At 41.1% G+C, this 23,894-nt stretch overlaps 1 protein-coding gene across 11 annotated transcripts in view; it reads left to right on the forward strand.

The window, feature by feature from the left end:
- The window catches only part of USP9X (ubiquitin specific peptidase 9 X-linked), a 197,599-nt gene that overhangs the window by 37,562 nt on the left and 136,143 nt on the right, over window positions 1-23,894 (forward strand). For all 11 annotated transcript variants that reach the window (XM_037902604.2, XM_037902576.2, XM_043538097.1 and 8 more), the window contains 4 exons: window positions 6,003-6,148; window positions 6,454-6,533; window positions 11,769-11,881; window positions 12,713-12,931. In XM_037902604.2, the coding sequence (XP_037758532.1) occupies window positions 6,003-6,148; window positions 6,454-6,533; window positions 11,769-11,881; window positions 12,713-12,931 (558 nt within the window). The remainder of the gene's footprint in view (window positions 1-6,002; window positions 6,149-6,453; window positions 6,534-11,768; window positions 11,882-12,712; window positions 12,932-23,894) is intronic.

Consider the following 23,894-nt stretch of genomic DNA (forward strand, 5'->3'; position numbering starts at 1 on the left):
GTAGTTCTGCAGCATTCAATATTACTTTTTTTCAGGTAATTCTTTCAAAATCTCCTTAGGGTATGATTTTATGACCCGTTGAAGCAGGGTCAGGCCTAGTTTGTACTTTGTTGGAAGTCTGTAGGTGAGTCACTGCTGAACAACTGCCTCAGTATGGTGATAGGAGAGCCTGTACTGCAGAAGGTGCTGCCTTTAGATAAAATACCACAGTGATGAAGTAAGCTGCCCTTCCAAGTGTCTTTACTTTGGGCAAGAAATCTGCATACCAGGATGTCAGATGCTTCCTCAGAGCCATGTCTGATTCACCTACCTCAGATTTTGTGATGTCAGCTTGATACTCAGCACTCTGAGACACCTTTTTGACCCTTTCCTCCCCTCCCCTCTCCTGAGGAAGAGAGATACCTGTTTTCATTCACTAAAACTGATGCCTTAATGGCTGATACATCCACCAGAATGGTTTCAGAATTGGGGGCCCTCTGCATAGAAGAGCAGTGCTGTACCTTTTGTTTGGGTAAAGTAACACATAGGAATGTCCTAAGCTTTATTCTGGAGATCAGCTTCATCTTTTGTAGGTCACAGGTAATAGTTCTCCTGTCTTTCTTGCAGAAACTGTCTGAAAGAAACTCTAGCATACCCTGGGTCTATTTATATTCCTTTCATTAAGCAGTTCTGCAAGACTTGGACCCATTTTGTTAACTTACCTGTCATCTTAAACAGATTGAACGCTTCAAGTATACTGAATCAGAATGGTCCATTTCCAAATGCTGTAAGTTTAAAAGCATTGGCATTTCACACCTTCTGTAGGATTTACAAGCTGAGGGTCCAGATATCTGCCAGAGTTGCCTGTGGTAAGAGAGGGCTTCATGTTGTAGTCCTCTCATATCAGATAATTGGTTTAAATCCAGTATATAGTTTAATGTAATTCTGCCCTCCTTGAATGTACACTGCTATAAAAATCCCCACTGTCAGCAGACCTGTTGATCTTAAGATGGAGAATAGAAAAAAATGATCCCTGTTTACCTGAAAAATGTCTTTCTCAGAGTAGTAAGGGTCAGTTATATAACTTCCCCCTTTTCAGAGTTTCAAACAACTATAACAAATTTCAGAACTTTTTTCACTGGAATCTTTAAAAACAGTGTGGAAAAGTCGGTTACTGCTGCATTAAAGCTTTTTTGCAAACATTAAATTTTGCTCCAAATTTAAGTTGACAATGTTCCTTTGATGAATAATTTAGGGCAGATGGATCTTCAGTGATTCACGCATTGGTAATGAGTATGGCCTTGTCTTCTTTAGATTTTTTTTCTTCGTATTTCCCCACTGTTGTTTCTACCAATAGAGTTGCTCTGATAGTAAGAATGATAGGAAATTTTAGGAAAAGAGAGGTTGGAGTAGACAAGGCAAGGGAGAGTCGCTTCTAATTTGGTTTCAATCTGACCCATGTCACTAGTAAGTAAAAATGATCTGACTACAAAACAGCTGTGAATATGAAGTGTTCTTAGTGAAGAGAAATCCAGGTCAAAATCCACCTTCATAACTGGCATCTTCGATAGTAATCTCACCATAGTGACCAAGGATTGCATCAAGTTTGAATTATCTTGTCACCTATAGATGTGGTCATCTGCCACTTGGAGCAAATTAATAGGTCAATGTATAGAAACATATGCTACTGAACATACTTGTTAGACTTTTAATGCCCAATTGTGGGGAATAAAAATAGCACAAATGTAAATGATACAGAATTTTTCTTTAGCAAAGGTATCTTTGTCCAACCTGGAGTTTCATTATTCAACATTTCTGATGACAGTTTAAATAGTACAAGTGAGAAGTAGATTTGAGTGTGGCGGAGAAGATAAATCAGGGTCTAAAATTCAGGAATAGCGAGGAGGGCTTCCTGTGTTGCTGGTCAAGTGGATATAGGTGGCTGAAAGCATTTTAAACTAAAATCTCTCTCTTGTGTCAGAATTGAAGTTGTTAACACATGGGCTGACTTTGGCTTTCACCATGCCAAATAGTGAAGGGAATTGAAGGTTGCAACTTAACATGGCTAAGATTCTAAGTACTGTAAGTTAAATAATAAAATGGGGTTTAGAATGCTGAGGGACATTAATGTGAGATTCAGAAAGTTTATGCCCAGACAACTTAGGTTTTTGTGTAATGACTTTTTTCAAAACAAATAGAAATGTTAAAATTACTTTCATTTACATTAGTTACTGGTTTGAAAACATCCCTGAAGTATTTGCAACCCAAACATTGTAGTGTTGTTCTAGTGCATGAAAATCAGAGTGAAATTATTCCACTGATTGGCTCTGCTTCGTGGAAATGCAAAAAGTTAGCAGCAAATATTAAAAAAAAAAAAAGTGATCTTACAAATTCTTTTAATTTCAGTGATCCAAGTTACACAAGAAAGAAAGCATTGATTGTTCTTTCACTTCCTCTTATGTTTCTGCACCTTCTGCTATATTGTCCTTTCTTTAGATTGAAAGCTCTTTGGAGCAGGGACTGTCTTATTTTTATGTAGCGTGTTCAGTGCAGCAACTGGGGTTGCCAACCCTCCAGAATTGTTCTGGTATCTCCAGGAATTAAAGATTATCATATGATGAAACCCCCAGGAATATGTCCAACCAAAAGTGGCAACCCTAATTTACAGGACCCTGATTCTGATGGAGGCCTATGCGTACTACAGAAATACAAATATTTTAAATAAAGGACCACTGCCTAGTTCAAATTTGAAGTAATGAAATCTTTACCATATTTTTTGTTGATTGAATTAATTTTAAATTTACTTTTCTATTGGCATTATTGGAAGACTAAACTCTGATCTAAGAAAAGAGACTATATGAAACTACATTCATGCTGTATTAAAGTTGAAATTGTAATTGCGCAAGAGTTAAGAAACCCTGAGTCAAAGGAAAACTGCAGTGGAGTGTAAAAATATGCTAATTACATTTTAAGTTATTAAAACATTTATGCCTGAAATTAGGTCCCTCAGTCCATACTTAGGCATTTAATTAAGAGTGCAAGTGATGGAACCAAGAGGCAGTTTGAAGAGGACTACAGTTCTTGGGAAGGATATCAACCAAGCCTGGTCTTTCAACTGTTTAATACTTTTCAGTGTCAGAAAAGCAGGTTGGATAAAAATCTGGGGAGGATGGGACTTCCTTTTCCCCTGCATGGCATCTGGGGCTGGGTGAGAGCCACTCCCAGATTTCTCCCCCAGCTGCAGGAAGCTCTGCCAACTCCTCTCCTCTCCTTCCTCCTCCTTTCCCCCCCCCCCCACCCATCCCCCGTGCTTCCTGCACCCATCGCTCCTCAGCTGCAGGGGGAGGGATCCCTGTACAGGGAGCTGCTCCCCCATCTGCCCAAACCCAGTGCAGCCAGACCCCTCATACCTAGACCCTCCTGCCGAACCTCACCCGTACTCAACCCACCCACTCTCCTGATGAGCCCCACTCCCCCTGCACCTGGACCATCCTGGTGAGCCACCCAGATCCCCACCACACTGATCCCCACTCCCCCAGCATCTGGACCCTCCCCCCAGAGTTTCTTAGACCCCTCTGCCAAGCTCTATCCCCACACATTGAGCCCTCCCTGCTGAGCCCCAACCACCTTCACCTGGATCCTCCTGCAGAGTCCCATCACTGTTGCACCCAGAAACCTTCAACATACCCCTGTACATCCAGACACTCTTCTCCCACCCCCTGCACCTGGATCCCCCACTGAGCTGCTGGCACCCAGATTGCCCCACCCAGAACCGTCTCAACCCACCCCTGGGTCCCCCCACACTAAGCCCCTCCACACTTGGATCCTGCCTTGCTGAGCCTGCCTGCCCACACCTGGTGCAGAGGGACAGGATCCTGAGGGATTTCTGGGGCAGGCTCGGTCCTTGTGCTGTGTCGGTGTCGGGTGAAGCCTCACCGCTGAGTCCATGTCCCGGTGGGGAGCTGCACAGTGATCTCCCACCTCTGTGCAGTCAGTGGCCTCTGCTCCCCAGTGCCATGCTGGAGCCTCCACATTTATTTGACAAATAAAATTTGCATAATTTTAAAATATTGTGCACAGAATTTAGTTTTTTTGGCACAGAATGCTCTGAGGAGAAATCAACTCACTAAGTACAGTTAATACTTTTGTTTAATAAATCAGTTTTAACTAAAAAAACATGATTTGATGATAATTTTTGTGTCAGCACATTTAAGTTAGTTTTATTTAACTAATAAAAACAATTTGAAAGTGCTGTTTCCATTTGTTTTTAATTGAATGTCAGTTTCCATCCAAATGCATTTTGACATGATGAATTTGGAATAAAAAAGTTATCTAGTAAATAAAGAAATGCATCCCTCATCATTTTCTAACATACTGAAAAAATATAAAAATTAAGATTATGAATAAATATGTTGAGTGATATAATTGCTTAAATAAATTTGCTTAAATAAATGTCATCCTGGGTAGCAAAAATAAGTACCAAATTCAGTGTAAAGGCTTTGTTTATTTGCAAATCAGCATGATTAAATGGTAGTACCAACCAGTTAGAATTGATCTCTTTTTAGGAGTATAACTAAAGTAGATTTAAATCAAGGTTCCTGCTTGATTTAAATCATGCTTAATATTGGTGGTTTGTAATTTATTGGCAACTGCTGTAAGAAGGAAGGGAGGTAATGTTAAGTTCATATGTGCTCACTTCAGCAAGTAAACATGTTGCTGCATTTTGGACAAGTAAAGAAATTGTTTCCTGCAGCTGGCAAACTGTAGATGATGGAATAACAATAGTCATGTTAAAAGAAAATCAAGGCTTGGGTGGCAGGTACCAGATTCCCACAAGAGAGAGCAGGGGTATAACCAACACCAAACAGGTTATATAAATAGAAATCTTTAGCATGTGGTTCTTCATGATCAGTGGAAGACATGTGTACTCCCTGTGTAATTTGTCTTATCAACTATCTGTGATCCACACAACCAGGAAAACGCACCCAGGGCATAGAATTCATAGTGGCAGTGCTTGCCAGCAACCATTGATGATTCAATCTTGTTTCAGTATGAGCCAGCTATCTTGGCTGGATTCAGTACAATCTAGCTGCCATGCACCAAATCAACATTCCCCTTCAGGGAGGCTCCTGACTTGTGGAGCCCATGTGGAATATATCGAGCAAGGCGTGTATAGCTGAGTCTTCAGACTATGAATTGCTTTCTGTAATCTTACACTCGATAAATTTAGAAGTGGGGGAACCTTTCAGAAAGTCACAAGATAAACTAGGGGGCAGATTTATATTGAACAATCAGAGTTTGTAATACAAACAGATTTTGTGTGTATTGGCAGTTGCCTTATTTTGTCATAAATACATGAGGTGATTTATTGCCTCAGCCTTGCAGTTGGCTCTGTTTCTGCTAGCTGTTCGCTACACTTGACACTCAACATGCATGCTCCTCACTCCCAATGACATCGTCCATCTTGAAATGAGACACCTGATCTCCCTACACTTCCATCATTGTGGACAGACCACCTCCATTCTTTCATGCATCTTTTAAAGACCTTCTACTTGCACAAAGAGCATCCCTCCTTTTCGCTAAGACACTCTTTCATGCACAGAATTCCCAAAGCCCTGATTTTGGCCTTTTCAATGAGAAATAGAAAGTTGGTCCACTAACAACAAAATCATGGACCAACTTTGTTTCAGATGACACCTTTTTCCATATTCCAGGAAACTAGCTTTGTTTTTAGACTACTTGAATACTAAATAAAATATTTAATTGGACTAATAAATAATTTTAGTTAAATTCTAAAAGCCTTAAATAGTCATATTTTGTGGTGGTATGATTTTTTTTAAAGATTTTTTTTTTTTTTACATTTTATTGACATTCTCTGTTTGCTTTCAAAATTCAAATGAAATTTAAAGGGGAAAAAAGGAAGCCAAGAGTAAATGATGTACGTCTACTATAGCATCTGAGAAGTAGGATGAATATTGTGCATACAGTATTTAATTTAAATCATTGAAATGTTTTTAATTCAGACTTCTTCACCTGATTCTTCCAATGAGAATTCCCCAGCTACCCCTCCTGATGAGCAGGGTCAAGGGGATGCCCCACCCCAACTTGAAGATGAGGAGCCCGCATTTCCACACACAGATCTGGCAAAGTTGGATGACATGATCAACAGGTACTTTAAGTTTGATGTACTCTTCCTAATCGTGTGGGTTATAGGTAAAATCTCTTAACATTGCCATCAAAATTTCTGGGTCTGGCTTTGTGTTCGTGTATTAGATTGCATATTTGCGGATTTGGGGGGGAAATAAGAAAAGAGATGGGGGTTGGTGAGTTTTTTTCTAAAGTTGAGCCCTCTTTAGTGGGTTAAAAATAGATTTTACACTTTTATCCTAACCTAAGGGCATAATGAAGGGGAAGATATGTTTTAATTTCTTTTCAGAAACCTAATTAAAATGCAGTACTTTTTTAAAAATTCAGACCTCGATGGGTTGTTCCTGTGTTGCCGAAAGGGGAGTTAGAAGTTCTTCTAGAAGCTGCTATTGATCTTAGTAAAAAAGGTAAGTTGAAAATACAATGAATGGTTGCTAGAGGAATGTGTAAATCTGACTCCTTAAAGGTCCTCCATGTCCCTGTTGGAGCTTTATTTCTTTAATAAATTGGGATCCAAGAGTCCCAAATCCGGGATCAGCATGAAAAGCAGCATAGATCTTTTGAAAACAGCATAGCTATGAATTTTCTGCCTTGACTCAAGCACTGGGGAACACTGAGCCCACAGCTATAAAATAAGTCTTGTTGATCCTTTCCCACTTGTTTTCTGTATTTTTACCTGCATATCAGACCTGATCAGGTCTATTTTCCTGACAAATTCTTATATTTTAAACTTTGACGTTTAATTTTTTTTCTCAGAAAATTTTTGAAAAATACCTTGCTAAAAACATTTCTTCAAAATCTACATTTAGACACGTTGGATAATATTAGAAAACAAGATTTGGAACCATTAGAAACAGCGTGACCCAAAACAATTAGAATGATTTAGTTAATGATTGTTTGAGTGCGACCCCCCCCCCTTTATAAATTAAAAAACACCTTTTTTATATATTTAACCCCATTATAAATGCTGGATGCAAAGCAGGGTTTGGGGTGGAGGCTGACAGCTCGCAACCCCCCCCATGTAATAACCTCATGACCCCCTGTTTGAGAACCCCTGCCTTAGAGGAAGAATAGTACTGTTTTAAATATATTTTTATTACAATATAAAATTGCCTGTTCTTTACCCTTGGATAGTTGGACTAGGAGGAACTTACCTCACTGATAAATATTTACTCCTAGAATTGGCAAGGAGTAAAGATTGTCGTCAGCAGGCAGTTCTGGCCTGCAGGAATTATTTTGTATGAGTGTTAGTCACCTGTTTTGAAGCATCTGCTCAAGAAAAAAGTTGTGGTGTTCTAAATATCTAGGGTATGTCTACACCGTGATAAAAATCCCTTGGCGCGGAGTCTCAGAGCATGGGTTAATGGATTTTGGCTTGGGTTGTGAGGCAAAAAATGGCAATGTACGTGTTTGGGCTCAAGACCGACTCAGAGGCACGCCCAATTCACAGGGTCTTTCAGAGCCTGGGTTGCAGCCTGAACCCAAACTTCTACACTGCAGTTTTATAACCCTGCAGCCTGACCCCTGGGTGCCAGCTTCAGCAGACCCAGGTCCAGCCGTGGCCATGCAGTTCGTCTTTTATTGCAGTGTAGACCAAAGGTTGGATGTGATACACACGTCTTACTGTGCAGTTGATCTGTTCTCTGGGACTGCAGTGGCCATTGACTTTTGGTAGACATGTGTGCCTGGCTGAAATCTTCAGGTGAGCATAGAAGATCTCTCAAGAGGTCACATTTGTTCAATGACAATACAAATGCTACCTTTCAGAAAAAAATTTGAAAGATGCAACTAGCTACATCTTTGGGTCTGCTGGCTGCAGCACGCTGGTAGGAAGAAATCCTCTGGTTTCTAGTTTGAGGAGTTTTTTGGGTGCTGGCAGCAGCTATGTCTGTCTTCAAAAAATCACAACACCATCAGTAGTGTAGCAAATAAATATAGACAGCTTCTTCAGCTGCTCTACGGACAACACCTACACACTCCACTACAAGGCAACAAATTTGAGAATCAGTCTGAGAAATCTTTTTCACACATCTCCCTACCCTTTTGAAGATGATTTGCAAAGCTGCAATTTGGAGCTCCATTTATATAATATGTTCTAAGCTGAATTTAGCGCTAGTTCTACTATCAATTTTAGGCATATGTTTCTACAGTTGCTGTTAATTACCACTGGTCATTCCACCCCTGGAGTTTATGCTGCAGATTACTTTCCCACAAGTGGAAAGAGAAGTTATCAGAAACTGTTAGGAAGTGTGCACATGTAGGCAACACACGTAACATCTTTCCCCACTCATTGAAGAATGGAGGATGGCTGAGGCTGTTGTCCCTTTTATAACTCCGAACAGTCAGATTTACGAGTGAGGTTCTTACCTGTTCTGAAGTGGGGCACTCTTTTGCTAAATGGTTCTGAACTTCGAAAGTGTGGAAATGCAGAGGCAGTATACTCCAAGAATGATGACTACTTATTATGATTATGATGATGATGTAACCTTTCTGTTAATCTGCTGGAAACGTATGTCTTCAGTGAGATTTTATGAGTTTAGGTACCTTACCACCCATATGTGGACTTAAACTTTAAATCCAAATGGTATCTGGTGGAATGGATACAGAGAGGATGAGGACTGGAGGAAGGGACTGAAATTGAATAACTGTGTTCCTAATATTGGCATTGATATAATTTTGCACTGAGATCTGTAGCTCACCAGAACTTTAGAGCAGAGGAACCAAATATTGTTTTGGTAGCCCACTAGACTATTACACAACAAAACTCTTTTTGTTGTTGCACATTTTTTGAAAAACTGTGTGGCCTAGTGGATAGAGCACTAGACTGGGATTCAAGATCCGAGTTCTGTTTCTGACTCAGCCACTGTTGTGCGACCATGGGCCAGTCACTTCATCTCTCTGAGTTCTTATCTGTAAGGTGACTTTGACAACTACTGATGAAGAGTGCTATATAAGATGAGGTGGTTGTATTGGTATTATCTCCTGCTAATTTGGGGGAAGGAGTAACATAGGAGGAGGATCACTGAACCATTTAAATACTTTGTGGCACTGGCAGTCTGATGGTACTATTTACTTTATTTTTAATCTTTGAGAAAACTCTTTTTCAGGCGGACAATATATTCTCAGTTTAAAGAGGCACTCTGGTGGTTGTCTGAGGTTTTTCTGAGATTGGAGAAGCAACCTATTGAAAGAATGGTACCTATCAGCTCGCTATTTAATAATTATAAAATAACTAAAATCAGGGATACTATTTTTGAATAGTGGCAGCTACTCCAAAAATTAAATTTTAATAATAGAGCTATATAGCATATATTATGACAAAAAAAGAAGCACACTTAAAAATTATGCCTGGCTCTTATGCTCTGCTTCCCCCACAAAACCCCTGCTACAGCTGGTCTGACAGCTGCTGGGTGTTCCCATTATGGTGTGTGCTCCCTCAGCTCATGGTTTTGTGGTATGGACCTGGTTCTTTATAATGTTCATGTTCAGTTATTTTTTCATTTTGCTAACATTTTCCTGAGTGGTGCAAGCAAGAGGAAAGGAAATGTCAAGTTTTAACAACTTATAACTCAACCCTTTATTTCTGCTGAAATTCAAAGACCTGCTGCAGTGGAGGTGTTCGAGTTTCTCACAAAAGATCACAAGAATTAAAGAATATTTTATAATGGAGGGTATTAGGCAACTCAAATATAGGAGTTACTGCCAGCTCCCTGAACTGAGCTCTTTCTGGGTGCCTCTTTGAATCTCTGTTGAATTGTGGGGGAGGGAAAAGTGTATCTTCTGTTACTCTTTTGAAGCGACATGTCTTGACCATTATTCATCTAGACTGAATAGAACAGGAATTATTTATTTTCTGGGTCCCCAGTATTGCCTGTCGTTGGTTGGTCACTGTTTTCTGAGGCTGGACATGTCATATTGCATAAAGAGTGTGATTTCAGGACTGAAAATGAAACATGACCTGCACAATAACAGTGCAGGATACAACCTCTTGGCTATTAATGTAATAGTTTATATTCACGTAATTCCTCTTTTCATAGATTTGTAGATAAAGCCATAAGGGACCATTGTGATCATCTAGTCTGACCTCCTGAATAATACAGGCCATTGATTTCCCTGAATGAATTGGTTTGAACTCATTTTCTGCAAACTGTTGTATTCAATGTATGTGTTACTCAATACATTGAATATATATTTTCTTTTCTGTCCCCAGAATTGAGTTATTTTCAAATGAAAAATGAACTTTAAAGGGACAATGTCAACTTAAAAATTACATTTCTGTGTGAAAATTTGGGGCGTACTGTTTCAAGTAACCCTGAAGGCTAATATAACTGAAAGAGTGCAGTATTTTTCTTTCGTCCTTTTTTTGTTTATTTTGTATATAGTCAATTTCACTGTTTTTGTTGATGGTCAGTTTCATTTCCTGTCTCCTTCATTAGCATAGCTCTCAGGTACTGCTTTGGAGTGAGTTCAGAGCAGGAACACCATTAGGCTTCTCCTCTCCTCTCCTTCCCTGGAGAGGCATGGGGAGCTGCAAGGGGGCCCTCTAGTATTTACCCCTGCAGGTGCTTGTATCTGTTTGGGTGAATGAGGAGGGCCAACTCTAGTTTTTCCTGCCTCACAGAGTCTTCTGCTGTGGTAGTATTGGTGAGACCTACCAGAGTGGTGGGTCTTAGAATTAACTCTGCTTTGAGATGTATGGGGAAGTCCACCCCGCTCAGAGCCATTGTTTCAGGCTCTCTGCAGTTGCATGACTCAAGGATGTTGGGCCTAGAGATGGGTATTTAGTGTCTATTGTAAATATGACCCTGCTTATGTACCCTGCAAGCTGTTTTTTACCACTACCAGCAAACCGAAGAGACAAAAGGCAAGTGTGTACAAAATGAAAAAAGGAGTGGAAGGGTTGTGGTTTTGTATTCTGATTTGACATGCCCAAAAGACTGTTTAAGTCTCAATGGGGCAGAAAACATTTACAATTTTTAAAGCAATTTAAATATAGGACATACTATTTTTAAAAGGATGTTCTATCAAAAACAATTTTTGGGAATTAATTAGTTTCACCAAATTAAAATTTACATTGTCATGTAAAGAAAACTTTGAAGCCAAAATGTTAATTGAAATTTGATAGGAGAAGAGAAAATTAATTGGTAATTTTAATGTCTAGTACTGAATTTTGACACTTTCTGACATTAGAACGCTATTCCTTTTTTAGTTTGCATGGCTATATTCCTTTCATTAGGAAATATCTACAACTGAAACTCTTCAATGTATATTGAAGTTCTTCAAATATTAAGAGCTGAGATCTAAAAATAGGGAGGAAGAAGTCAGTGGTTAGAGTAGGAGACTGGGAATTGGAGCTGCTGTGTTTCATTTTTAGTTCTGCTACTGATTCACTGTCTATCCAGTAGTAAAATCACTGAACCCCTTCCCCCCCCCCCCACCTGTTTATCAGTCTATAAAAGGAGCTTGATAATAGCTACCCTACTCAATGTTTTAGGTCTTCATTTTTTGTAAAGCACTTTGAAATCCTTGGATGTGAAAAGTGTAAGTCCAAAATATGACTCCTTTTAATGTTAAGTGAGCATTGTAGACAACCCGTAAAATGGAGTATATTAACTGATCTTTTCCTTTTCTCTTTTAAACAGGCCTTGATGTTAAAAGTGAAGCATGTCAGCGATTTTTTCGAGATGGGCTAACAATATCATTCACAAAAATCCTTACAGATGAGGCGGTGAGCGGCTGGAAGTTTGAGATTCATGTAAGTTTGTATTGTATTTTATGAAAAGCAAATAATTTTAAACAGTGATGGAGTTGCAGAGGCCATCTGCTTATTTGCAGCCATGAACAATTTTTGAAACTCCTCTTCTTTCTGACAGTTCTGCACAACTCCATGACTTATGGGAAATAAATTTTCTCCTTCCTTCTCTTCACTCCTCACAGCTTCATGGTCTGACCTTTAGGGCAAGTGGTGAAGGGAGAGAGATTGGGTTAGTAGGAGATTACATTTGAGCTAGGAGGAAGTTTGGGTTGAAAAAAAATCAAACGTCAGGCCTGGTATGATGGGGTATCAAGGTCCCCTTCCTGCGTTTATCAGTGCAACCCCTTGTTGGGCTCCTGGTTATGGTGGACACGTCTGTAGTCCTTTCTACTCCCCAGAGTAATTATATAGTTCAGGGGCATGAAGCTATGTCTTCAGATTTTGGTAAACCCTTTAGAAACTTTGCTGATTTTTGCATGCTCATTAACGACTTCTTAAACACTAAAATTTTCCTCTCATTAAGTACTAGCCAAAGTTGAGGTTGTGGAGTTACTGGTGAGTAAATAAGTCTGGAAAAAAATTGAAGTAGAAAAGATTATGTATTTCTTCTACCCACTGATAACTCAAACACTGAGAAGATTAGCTCAGATTTTATTTTAACCCCTTCCCCCAATTATGAAAATAGGCATGGAAGCTTCAGCTCAGACAAATTTTTCGAGAAAGCAAAGAACAAAGTTTTGTAACTTTGCTTTTGTGAATGCAGTAATACAGTTCGTAATTTGTTACATTTCAATCATCTGCCAAAACTGTTAAATATCTTTTTCTTAATAGAGGTGTATTATTAACAACACTCACCGTCTAGTAGAGCTATGTGTGGCCAAGTTGTCCCAAGATTGGTTTCCTCTTCTTGAACTTCTTGCAATGGCCTTAAATCCACATTGCAAATTTCATCTCTACAATGGTACGCGTCCCTCTGAAACAGTTCCTGCGGGAGTTCAACTGGCTGAAGATGAACTTTACGCCCGTCCTCCTGACCCACGATCACCAAAGGTAAATTGATATTTTTTCAAACTAAAATCCTAACACCTTAAAACTAAAGTCCATATTAATATTTGTAATTAAACAAAATCACTCATAATCCAATTAGAAAAATCATTTAGGAGGAAAGAACCCACATAAGACTTGCTGCTTTTTGTTTTGATATTTGATTGCCTTGTGACTGTAAGAGCTTCTCCAATATTTTTCCCTTCTTCCTCATGTTTTTAATCTTTGCTCCACAATCAGAGTCCCCATGGTGAGGTACCCACCAGTGATCAGTGCTGGCATAACTGTATTTGGAATGTCAGTTTCACTGCTTTAGTTGGCCAGAAGTCTTTGCTGGAGTGACTGGATTTCCCTTTTCATATCACTTTGATTTTGTAGGTGTAACATGGTTGTAAAGATGCATCATCTGGTTAAAAATCATATTGTCAAAAGCAGAGTTAGTCTTTCAGTGACATCTACACATTCACGCTCTTTGGATGTGGCAATGGTGCAGCTTGGACCAGGGGAGCCATCTAGTAGTAGAGCCCACTGAAATCCTCTCATGCCTCTATCCCATTCTTCCTGGCTTTGATTGTTCAGAGGATGCAGCCCTACAAGGTGGGGCATGGAGTAGTGACTACCCCCATTTGTTCTGACAATAGCAGATGGACCAGGAGCCTTGTTGAGACCTTGGACACAAACTAATTGGAATGGATCACTCCTAATGTGGTCCATTTTAATTTTGTTAACTCTTCTTGTTTTTTGCCTAAAGATCCTCCTGGCTTTGGTCCTGGGTACCATATGTTAGAACCAAAGACAAAGAAACCAGGGTTCAGGAGATGTGCTTCTTGCCCTGCTGTTTTTCCTGTTTTGGTTGTATGTATTGTTTTGGCCTGCTTGTGAGGGAGGTAGTTTTTGCCTGAAAATAGCATCAGAATTAAGCATTTAGTAGCTAAGCCTTCTGACTCCTAATGCAGACATCTGTAAGCGCTTGGAAACCAGCGTGAGTTCCTATCTTCAAAGGGTTTAAAAAGCACTGCATAGCCTGAGTGCAGGTATCTGCATCCTTGGCTGGAGTGAAACCAAAGGTAGTGGTCATGAAGATTCATAAAGATTGAATCTGACTGAGCATAAATATTTGGCTTCACAAGTGTCAGTCTCTACTTAAAGAGACACTGTGGGGTATACTCGTAAGCGTTAAGTACTTTCAGTTCCATACAATGATGGTACAAAAGCATATCCATGAGGTCCCACCTCAGAAGTCACAGCATATAGAGGACCAAAGCCTTATTACATAACTTTAAACTGCCCTGGATCTGAGGTCGTGAGTTCCGTGCTTGAAACTTCATTGTAAGCTTGATAAGGCACCTGATACTTTCGTGTAACTATCAGTTTCTCTTGGATCCATTGTTACCATGATGGCTCAGTTCATTGTGTTGGACCCTTGGAACATCCTAATTTGTGTATCTTTGGATTTGTGGGCCTCTTATGCAGCACTGGATACATTTCTTTATCTTTAAATTCTAGATATAAAGAAAAGAAGTGTAAGGTGGTGAGGCTGGTTCCTTTCTTCTTTAGAAATAAAGAAAAATTCTTTCAAGGTGTAATGAGTTTCCCTAGCTACACAAATTTCCTGGGAGATGTATGAAGCTTCCCCCAAGCTAATAAGTCTAATCTCTTTTTTGGCTTTTTGCTTTACCAGGCTGTTGTTGTCACTCTTGGAAACTTCCTCAGACTGGGCTTTGGAGCCACACCCAGATCCAGAATCAGGTCTCAACTACTGGCCTGATGCTTTTCTCTGCTCTTACTTTCCCAGGGAATGGATCAGGAGACCTAGAAAGCATTATTGAACTTCTAGATTCCAATCTTTCTGACCAAGATCACCCTCCTTCACCCAGAAATTGAGTTGGAATTTCCTACTGGTTACTGGTAGAACTGGGAGGTAGCACTATGGGCATCGTCGCCATATTGGCTTTCCCTTCTGTATTATCCTGATTTTAAAAAGACTGAAAAAAAGACAGCTGCTAAGGGAGCCTTCTTCCAAAAGAGTTGAAGAGAAATGTCCTGCACTGGAGTTACCCTGCCTAGATCTGTCACTCTGTGATATCAAGGGAGCAGTCTCCTTTACTTATCCCAGGTATGCTAGAGGCCAGTTGAACCTCTCAATGTAGATATGGATGTGGATTTTCGTACTTTGCTGGATGACATTGTGGATGCATCCATCTTCTTTTTCTCTCCAGAAGGTGCTCTTGTTTATCCCTTTGGTAATCTTAAAGGAATCTACAAACCTGTTTTCTGATACTTTGGGTTCATCTCTAGGAGTAAGATTAATTTATCAGTTCTTGATGGTTTATTATAGCAGGCAGAATTACCTGATTAAATCCAGCATCTGTCCTGGTCTGTGAATAATAATAATGGACTGGCAATTTCTGAAAATATAGATAAATTATATCAACTGTCTCCTAATGGTTTTTTGTTCTTTTAAACCCCTCCAGTTCCAGAATCATTGGTAGTGCTGGTTCAAATTGCTGAAGGGGTGAAATCCACAGTACTCCTTCAGATACAGAAGGTGAGAAACTGGACACTCTGGGTTCTCCCATATTATTTATGGGACAAAACTGCACTGTGTTGCTCAGTCACTGCTGGAAGACCAGAGAACTGGCCAATGCCCAATGCAGCTAAGATCAGTTAGTTGCTAAGCACTCCTTGAGAGCATACTTCACTGCTTCTGATGTGGCCTCTGGAGCTATAGCATCCACAGTTATTTTGAAGTTGTACTCTTGGTTATATTCATCTGGCCGCCTTCTGGAGCTAAGAACCAAGTAGAAAAATTCTTGTTTGACGGTGAAGGGGCTGTTCAGATGTAGAGCAGACAAGGTTCTATTGAAAATGAAAGACACGAAGTGTGCTACAAGGTCTCAAGATTTCTCAGTCCTCAACTAAAAAGATTTGAGGTCCCAGTGTTTTTTTAACCAGTGATAACCATACCCAGCTCCTGCTTCTGTTAACTGCAATGGAACCAATACCAACAAAAGTCTTCTGTTCCGCATCAGCAGAGAAGCAAATCCTAGAAACCACAAGCAAAGGGGAGATCTTCAGCATCATCAATCTCTGCACAAGCCTTTCAGCCTCAGGATTGAAGGGATGCATGGGAACTACAGATGAGTTTTTAAAACATACTAGTTACCTGCCCTTCATTTAGAAACAAACTCTCCTTTTTCTAAAATACCTGGAGTACTGTCACCGACTGATGCATCTTCTCCAACATGTAGCTCATTCATTAGTAGAGTCAGGTGTCATAAAGGAAGTTCCTAAAGAGTTTCATGGGAAGGGATTTTATTTCTTGTATTTTCTGATCTCAAAGAATTAGAGATGTCTCCCAACCCCTTTCAGACCTTTGGAAGCTAACTCTTTCATTAGAAAGTTCAAATTCCTCATCCTTATCCTAGCTGCGATCATCCTTTTTTTTTATGCATCTACGCTTGGTTTGGGACCTCTTGATTTAGAGGGTACCTATTCTCATCTCAGAATATCTTTGTATTGGTGGTGATGTTTTCTCATAACTAACCTTAGGTATTTTCGATGCAAAAGTCTATTTGGCATGTCTACGGCACCTTGCGTGTTCACAAAATGCCTTTCAATGGAAGCAGCACATTTGCAGTGTAGGGGCATCCATGTCTACTTGTTTGGATGATTGGCTCACTAGGATATCCTCATAGAAGGACGTAGCAAAAGATATGACACAGTCATGACTCTATTCCAAACACTGGTGTTCAAGATAAAGTGGAAGACCCACAATTTCCAATCCAGATTATAGTTTTTATTAGGGCTGTTATGGACTCTCAAATACAGTTTTTCTTCCAGAAGAAAGGTATTTAAAAATCCTTATAGCAATAGAAGTACTACAGGAAAATTAATTTCAAACAGTGTTCTTTCTTAGTTTGGTGAGCCTTATGATTTCAGTGACATACGTAACTCCATAAACTCAATTAAAGATGAGGCTTCTACAGCACTGGCTAGCAGGATGCTATATATGCCCAATATAGGCAACATATTTATGAATTTGACACTACCTAGGATGTGTCCCTAACCCTCATATGGTGGACTGCACATCAGTGTCCGCAGAGGAGTTGCATTCAACAACCCAGCTCTGTCTTCCGTAGCCACCTCTGACTCTCTCAGTCTGGAGTGTGGAACTGATTGCAAGAATTTAAGAATCAGTCACTGGAATTTATGGGAGAAAAAGCTCCATATCAGTGTTATATAATTAGGAATTCAGAGCCCAACTTGTTGCTCTTTTCTCCCCCATCTGCTTCACAGAATAGTTCAAGTAGTTACTAACAATACTACAGTGATATTTCACATGAAGAAGCAGGGGGAGCACATTCCAGTTAGCTGTGCAAAGAGGCCAAAATTCTCTGAGTGGTTCATAATACACCAGATTTATCCTGTAGCTGTCCACCTTACAGACAAGGACAATATACTGTCAGATCAGATCAGCAGAGACTTGCACGATTAGCATGAGTTGGTCACTCAAGAACATCATCTCCTTGTGTGGAGCTATCCAGAGAGAGTCTTATTTGCAACAAAATATAGCTCCAAATATCTAAAGGTTTTGCTCCAGAGCAAGAGCAGGCAACCAGCCTATCTCAAATGTTTCTTCTAGAGTGGAGAATGCATTGTAGTTCTCTCTCCCTCCACCTTTTTCCAAATCATCTAATTCAGACAGTTCTCGGGGAAATTGAACAAGAAAAGCCAAGATGATTTTGATTGTCCCATCCTGTGGAAGACAATAGTTCTTGGATATACTTACTTATTTTAAAAGTCTGCAAAATTCTGCATATTTTATTTGTCAAAATAACACAATATAGTCACTCTGGTGTCAATTATTTCAGTAATTTATTTAAACTACAATATACTGGATAGAGAATGGGAGTGGAGAGCAACCCCCCTTGCCTAATAGTAATGTAGCTAGGTTTCAACCTTTATTTCGAGTTTAGTCAACAAATATATGCAGTCCTATGCTCAGTGTTACAATATAGGCAAGTGATGAGGGCTGGGGAATTGAACACACAATTTATATTGGCTATTGACCATCTCCAGAAATGTCAGCAGCAAACAATTCATGGAGTGCATTTTGATAGGAAATTTTTTCAGTCCAAAAATTTAGACCAGTCCTAATCACTAAAGCACCACAAGCATTTATAAGGCCACACTGTCTTTTGTACCACTCTGACAATGTAAAGGAGCCTTAAAACTTTTACACTTGTTTTATACTCCTGGTGGAATTCACAAAGACAGTGGAAATAATTCACTATGCCGGCAGGCTGCTACATTGTGCCCTGTCTGAGGGGACAGAGCCTGCCCCACACCTACCTCCTCAGAAACACCCCGAAGCCCTGCCCCTCCATGCCAAGCATGCTGCAATAGTGAGTGAGAGGGGCGTGCGCGCACGCACACACGCTTCCTGTTGGTGATTTACATCTCTACTGGTGCCCAAACCAACCTGCCTGCACTGCCAGGGAGGGGTGCCTGACCGCTCTTGCAGCTTCCCCTTGCTTCCCCACCACAAGTAATTTTTCTATGGAGAAGCAAAGAAATCTGCAGGGGACATGAATTCAGCACATGCACAGTGACACAGAAACCCCCCCAGAAGTATATACTGCAACTGTCACAGGACAATTTACTGTTTCTTCCTGCAATTCCAAAACGATTGACCCAGCAGAGAGTTCAGATTTGTTATCTGGATCCATGTTGTCTCTGCTTGACAGCATGGGCCATATGACTTTGACAGAGTTAGAACTGTCCTGTTAAGTAAAAGTACATGAGTCTGTTAAACTTTAGGAAGTCTTCACCTCATCTGTTTTGATAACAAGTAGAAAAGATTATTTTTGTGGGCAACCAATAATACCATAAACCCAGCTTCAGTTAGTATTCAGTTTATACGTACTTGATTTGAAATTTTTGAGACTCAAGAGGAAAGATGGTCCACTGATTAGGGCATTAGCTTGGGACCTGAGAGAGACAGGTTCAATTCCCTGCTCTTTTTGCAAATGTTCTGTGAGACCTTGGGTGGGTTGTTTAATCTCTGTTACCGATCTGTAAAATGCAGCCAATAGTACTTCCTTACCTGACGGTGGTGTAAGAATGAATATAGTGAAAGATTGTGAGACTGTAAGCGTCTACACTATGGGGTCTATACTGGTATAGCTATGGCACTGTAATTATGCCATTATAACCCCATAATACAGATGCAGCTTACACTGATGGAAGGGGTTTTTCTATTGGTATAGGAATGCCACCTCCCCGAGTGACAGTCGCTAGGTTCTTTATTGACCTTTCTGCATCTACACCGGAGGCTAAGGTTGGCATAGCTATGGTTTGTATTCTTTAGACTCCTGATGGACAGAGCTGTGTTGGCCTAAATTTAAGTGTAGACCAGGCCTTAGATACTATGGTAATGGGGTCCATATAAATATGTAAACTAGAATGGACTCTTCATGTTGTTGGTAAAAGTACATTTTGCAGCTATCTTGGCTCATCACTGCTCCATTAGGTAAAAGACTATATTCACCTATGCTACAGTAAAACTTCTTGGAAGGGGTTAATGAAGTTTAGAGAACTTCAACCTACATGGGACCTCAATTTGGTACTACTTCAACTCACAAAACGTCCTTTGAACCCATGAGAGAATGTTCATTGTTTCATTATTCAGTTAAGACCGCTTTTAGTATACCTATCACATCCGCTAAGAGAGTGAGCTCTCATGACTTCCCCCCATTTTTGTACAGCCTTTCACAAAGATCAAGTGGTTCTTCATCCACATCTGAAATTTGTCCCTACTATAGTAACTATTCCATTTCGACCAGTCCCTAAATAAAAAATACTTATCGCTTACATAGTACTATTCATCTGTAGATGGTGTATTTTACAGATGGGGAAACTGAGGCAAAAAGGCCAGTGGCAGAGCTGGGACTAGAATCCTGGTCCCAAGAGTCCTAGTTCAGTTTTTTAGCCAGTAGGCCACATTGTCTTCCCATTAACTTGCCAGTATTTTTCCTTAGGTCTAACTCAGGGGAAACACCTTCGATGCTAAGAGAACATTATTAGCCTTCCATTTACTAGATCTAAGGAAAACAGGAAATCACCTGGACTACTTCTCTCATATGGGGAGAGAATAAAAGCAATCACATCCTAATGCCTTTCTAAGTACGTTAAACTCTATATTGAAGAATGTTGTAAACACGCTGTTTTCATTTTGCAGAAGGGCTGAGAGAGCACTCAGCTAGAGCAAAGGCCTTCTGCAGAGCCTGCCTTAGACATAATCCCATATTCGAAATCTGTAGAGCTGCTCTTCTATCTTGAGTTATACTTTCACAAAACATTATTCCTTTGTTTTGGCATCTGTTTCAGATGCACAGTTTGGTAAATCAGTATTACAATTTTTATTTAACTGGGCCTCCTCATTCCATCAATCAAAGTACTGTCTGCCTAACGCCCAAGAGTTGGGAATGTGCAGAGACCATTCAGAGAAGTGAAGATTACTAATCTGTAACCGTTGTTCTTTGAGATGAGCCTCTGCCCATTCACACTCCTCACCTTCCCCTCTTTCTCAGAGTCCCAGTTACAATTTTGGACCTGAGGAGGCACTGGAAGGAACTGGGGTAGTTGGGCTGCCCCCTTTATGGCCCCTTTTTCTGAACATTGGGACGTACAAGAGTGCTCCAAAGGGCACGGCTAATAGAAGTTTCCACTGGTCCAAGCTACACTGTTGGCACATCCCGTGAATGTGAAGAAGCATCTCAAATAGTTGTGGTTGCAAGTGTATAACCTTCATTTTAATAATAACACGATAGATGATAAAACTTGAAAGAAATTTTAAAATCTAATTTAATTTTCACTATATGCTTTTTTTTTTTTTTTTTTTTTAAAGCTTTGACAAGGGAAATTGACTTAGACTAACTGGCTTCACTTATGACCTATCTCTAGTCGCTTTGCCTTTCTTATCCTCAAGTACAAGATTGTAAAGTTTGGGTTGTAAGTAATGTAGACAATTGTTTAAAAAAAACAAAACAAAACTGAATCCACTTGAATTTTTCAAAGTGAATCGTAACGTTTGTTTTAGTCATGAGTTTTGAAAAGGTGATTTTCATAAAGCTTAAATTTTATATGAAACTTGACTTGACAGGTTCTTAGATTAGCATTTGACTGAAGTATTTAGTAAAATCCTATAACTATTACAATGTTGTTGAAGCTTTAATTTGGTCCAAATTTGATCCAATATAATCTGAGAGAATTAACATGACTATCGTACAGTAGTAAAGTTTATTGGAAGTTCGTCAAAAACAAAATGCACATTGCATCATTTCACTGAGTGAAACTAACAAAAGAATATGGACAAAATATGTTTCAGTTAAAAATAAAATTATTGTAGTGATAGTTTTCAAGTACAATAATATTTTTAATCTGCTCTGAAAAGTGACTTTAAAAGTGGTTCTTCGAGTGCTTGCTCATCTTGATTCCATGTTAGGTGTGTGCATGGGAAGTGCACAGTTGCCGGAGATTTTTTTCCTCCTTTCATGGTATCCATAGAGCTTATGCACCGGTATAAGGGATGCCACTGTCTCCTCACCCTCTGTTCCTTCTTACCACCTGTGATGGTTGCTGTAACGGCTTCTTGCTCTTGCAAGGCTTTCCTACTCTAGTGGTTTGGACTTGTTTCTGTTGTATATAGTTCTCTCTAGTTAGCCTAGTTAAGATAGTGAGTGTTAAAGTGTAGATAGTTGTTCCAGTCTTTGGGGGACTTTGTCCTGGGGATTGGGCGTGCCCAGGTCTCTGGGTTTCAGGCCGTGCTCCACCTGTGACAAACCTATGCCCGTGAGCGACCTGCATTCAGCTTGTCTGAAGTGCTTCAGGGAAGCTCACATCAAAGACAAGTGTATGATCTGCAGAGGTTTTGGGACAAGGGCTCAAAAGGATAGACACATTCATTTGAAGGCTCTACTAATGGAGGCAGCCCTCAGACGATCTTCGGAGCCGTCCTGCTCTGATCAGTGCGAAGTGCACCGCCAGCACCATTCTCTTCCCAGCACTACTCATCATCTCTGGTGCCAAGGAAGAGGCACAAGAAACAGTGTGCGGGGAGAGGGTGCTTGCTGGCGCCGAAAAGGGACACAAGGGGAGCAGGTGACATGCTGAGATCAGTGCAGGGCCACTCGCGCTCCCCAGAGCTGCAGTCTACTTCAGCGACCCTGCCAACGGTGCTGAGCCCTTTTCAGGACTCGTCTTCAACTCCCGGGAGCGATTGTGGTCCCTTGCACCTGCGAGCCCCCTCGACACTGGAGGTGTTCCAGGATGCAAAAGACCGATTGTCGCTCCCAGTACTGCCCACTCCCCAAGGTCCTGACCTGGCCAAGGCTGTTGAGGATAGAGGGACACACAGACTGGACAGCTCCATAGTGGTAGCAGCACCTTCCAGAGGGAAGCCCTGTCTGGCCCCACCTCAATGATCCCTGGCCTGGCATCTGTCATTAGTGCCCCAGCACCACATGGAAGTGGAACTGGGTGCGGCTCCGCCATGGTCTCAAGGTGAAGAGATCTCATCAGAATTTGAGGTGGAGTCTGTAGTGCCTCAAGTAGTAGTACTGGTTACCAGCATATGCACTGGACTGCGGCACTGGTGCTGCAGCTTGGCCATCGGGCTGGCCCATGCAGTGGCAGTGCTGGAGCCCTTGGGGGTTCCTTCTGGTACCAGGTCCCCCTTCTCAGCAGTCGTACTTACGGTATCTGAGAGGCAGACAGCGACACTATCCCACCTGTCACTGTAACCCAATTATGGGGCTGACCATGGTACCGAGGTTGCCAAGTTGGCCCAACTGGACGTGAGACAGGCTGAGGGTGGGTGGGATAGCTCAGTGGTTTGAGCATTAGCTTGCTAAACCCAGGGTTGTGAGTTCAATCCTTGAGAGGGCCATTTAGGGATCTGGGGCAAAAATTGGGGATTGGCCCTGCTTTAAGCAGGGGGTTGGACTAGGTGACCTCCTGAGGTCCCTTCCAACCTGATATTCTATGATTCTATGAGGGGGATGCTACAGCTCTTCGTGTTCCACTAGCCTCCTCGTCGTCCTCTCCGGACGAGGTGGTGGCAGGTCCTTCCAACTTGACTTGATCTAGAGGAATCAAGACTGGCTGCGCCATCTTGATCATAGTGATCAATGGCTCCATGTCTAGTTGGCAGCCGGTGTCAAGTGGAGTGCCCCAGGGGTCGGTCCTGGGGCCGGTTTTGTTCAATATCTTCATAAATGATCTGGAGGATGGTGTGGATTGCACTCTCAGCAAATTTGCGGATGATACTAAACTGGGAGGAGTGGTAGATACGCTGGAGGGCAGGGATAGGATACAGAAGGACCTAGACAAATTGGAGGATTGGGCCAAAAGAAATCTGATGAGGTTCAATAAGGATAAGTGCAGGGTCCTGCACTTAGGATGGAAGAATCCAATGCACCGCTACAGACTAGGGACCGAATGGCTAGGCAGCAGTTCTGCGGAAAAGGACCTAGGGGTGACAGTGGACGAGAAGCTGGATATGAGTCAGCAGTGTGCCCTTGTTGCCAAGAAGGCCAATGGCATTTTGGGATGTATAAGTAGGGGCATAGCGAGCAGATCGAGGGACGTGATCGTTCCCCTCTATTCGACACTGGTGAGGCCTCATCTGGAGTACTGTGTCCAGTTTTGCGCCCCGCGCTACAAGAAGGATGTGGATAAATTGGAGAGAGTCCAGCGAAGGGCAACAAAAATGATTAGGGGTCTAGAGCACATGACTTATGAGGAGAGGCTGAGGGAACTGGGATTGTTTAGTCTGCAGAAGAGAAGAATGAGGGGGGATTTGATAGCTGCTTTCAACTACCTGAAAGGGGGTTCCAAAGAGGATGGCTCTAGACTGTTCTCAATGGTAGCAGATGACAGAACGAGGAGTAATGGTCTCAAGTTG

This window comes from Chelonia mydas, chromosome 1 (genome assembly GCF_015237465.2).
Source record: "Chelonia mydas isolate rCheMyd1 chromosome 1, rCheMyd1.pri.v2, whole genome shotgun sequence".
NCBI classification, from domain to species: Eukaryota; Metazoa; Chordata; order Testudines; family Cheloniidae; genus Chelonia; species Chelonia mydas.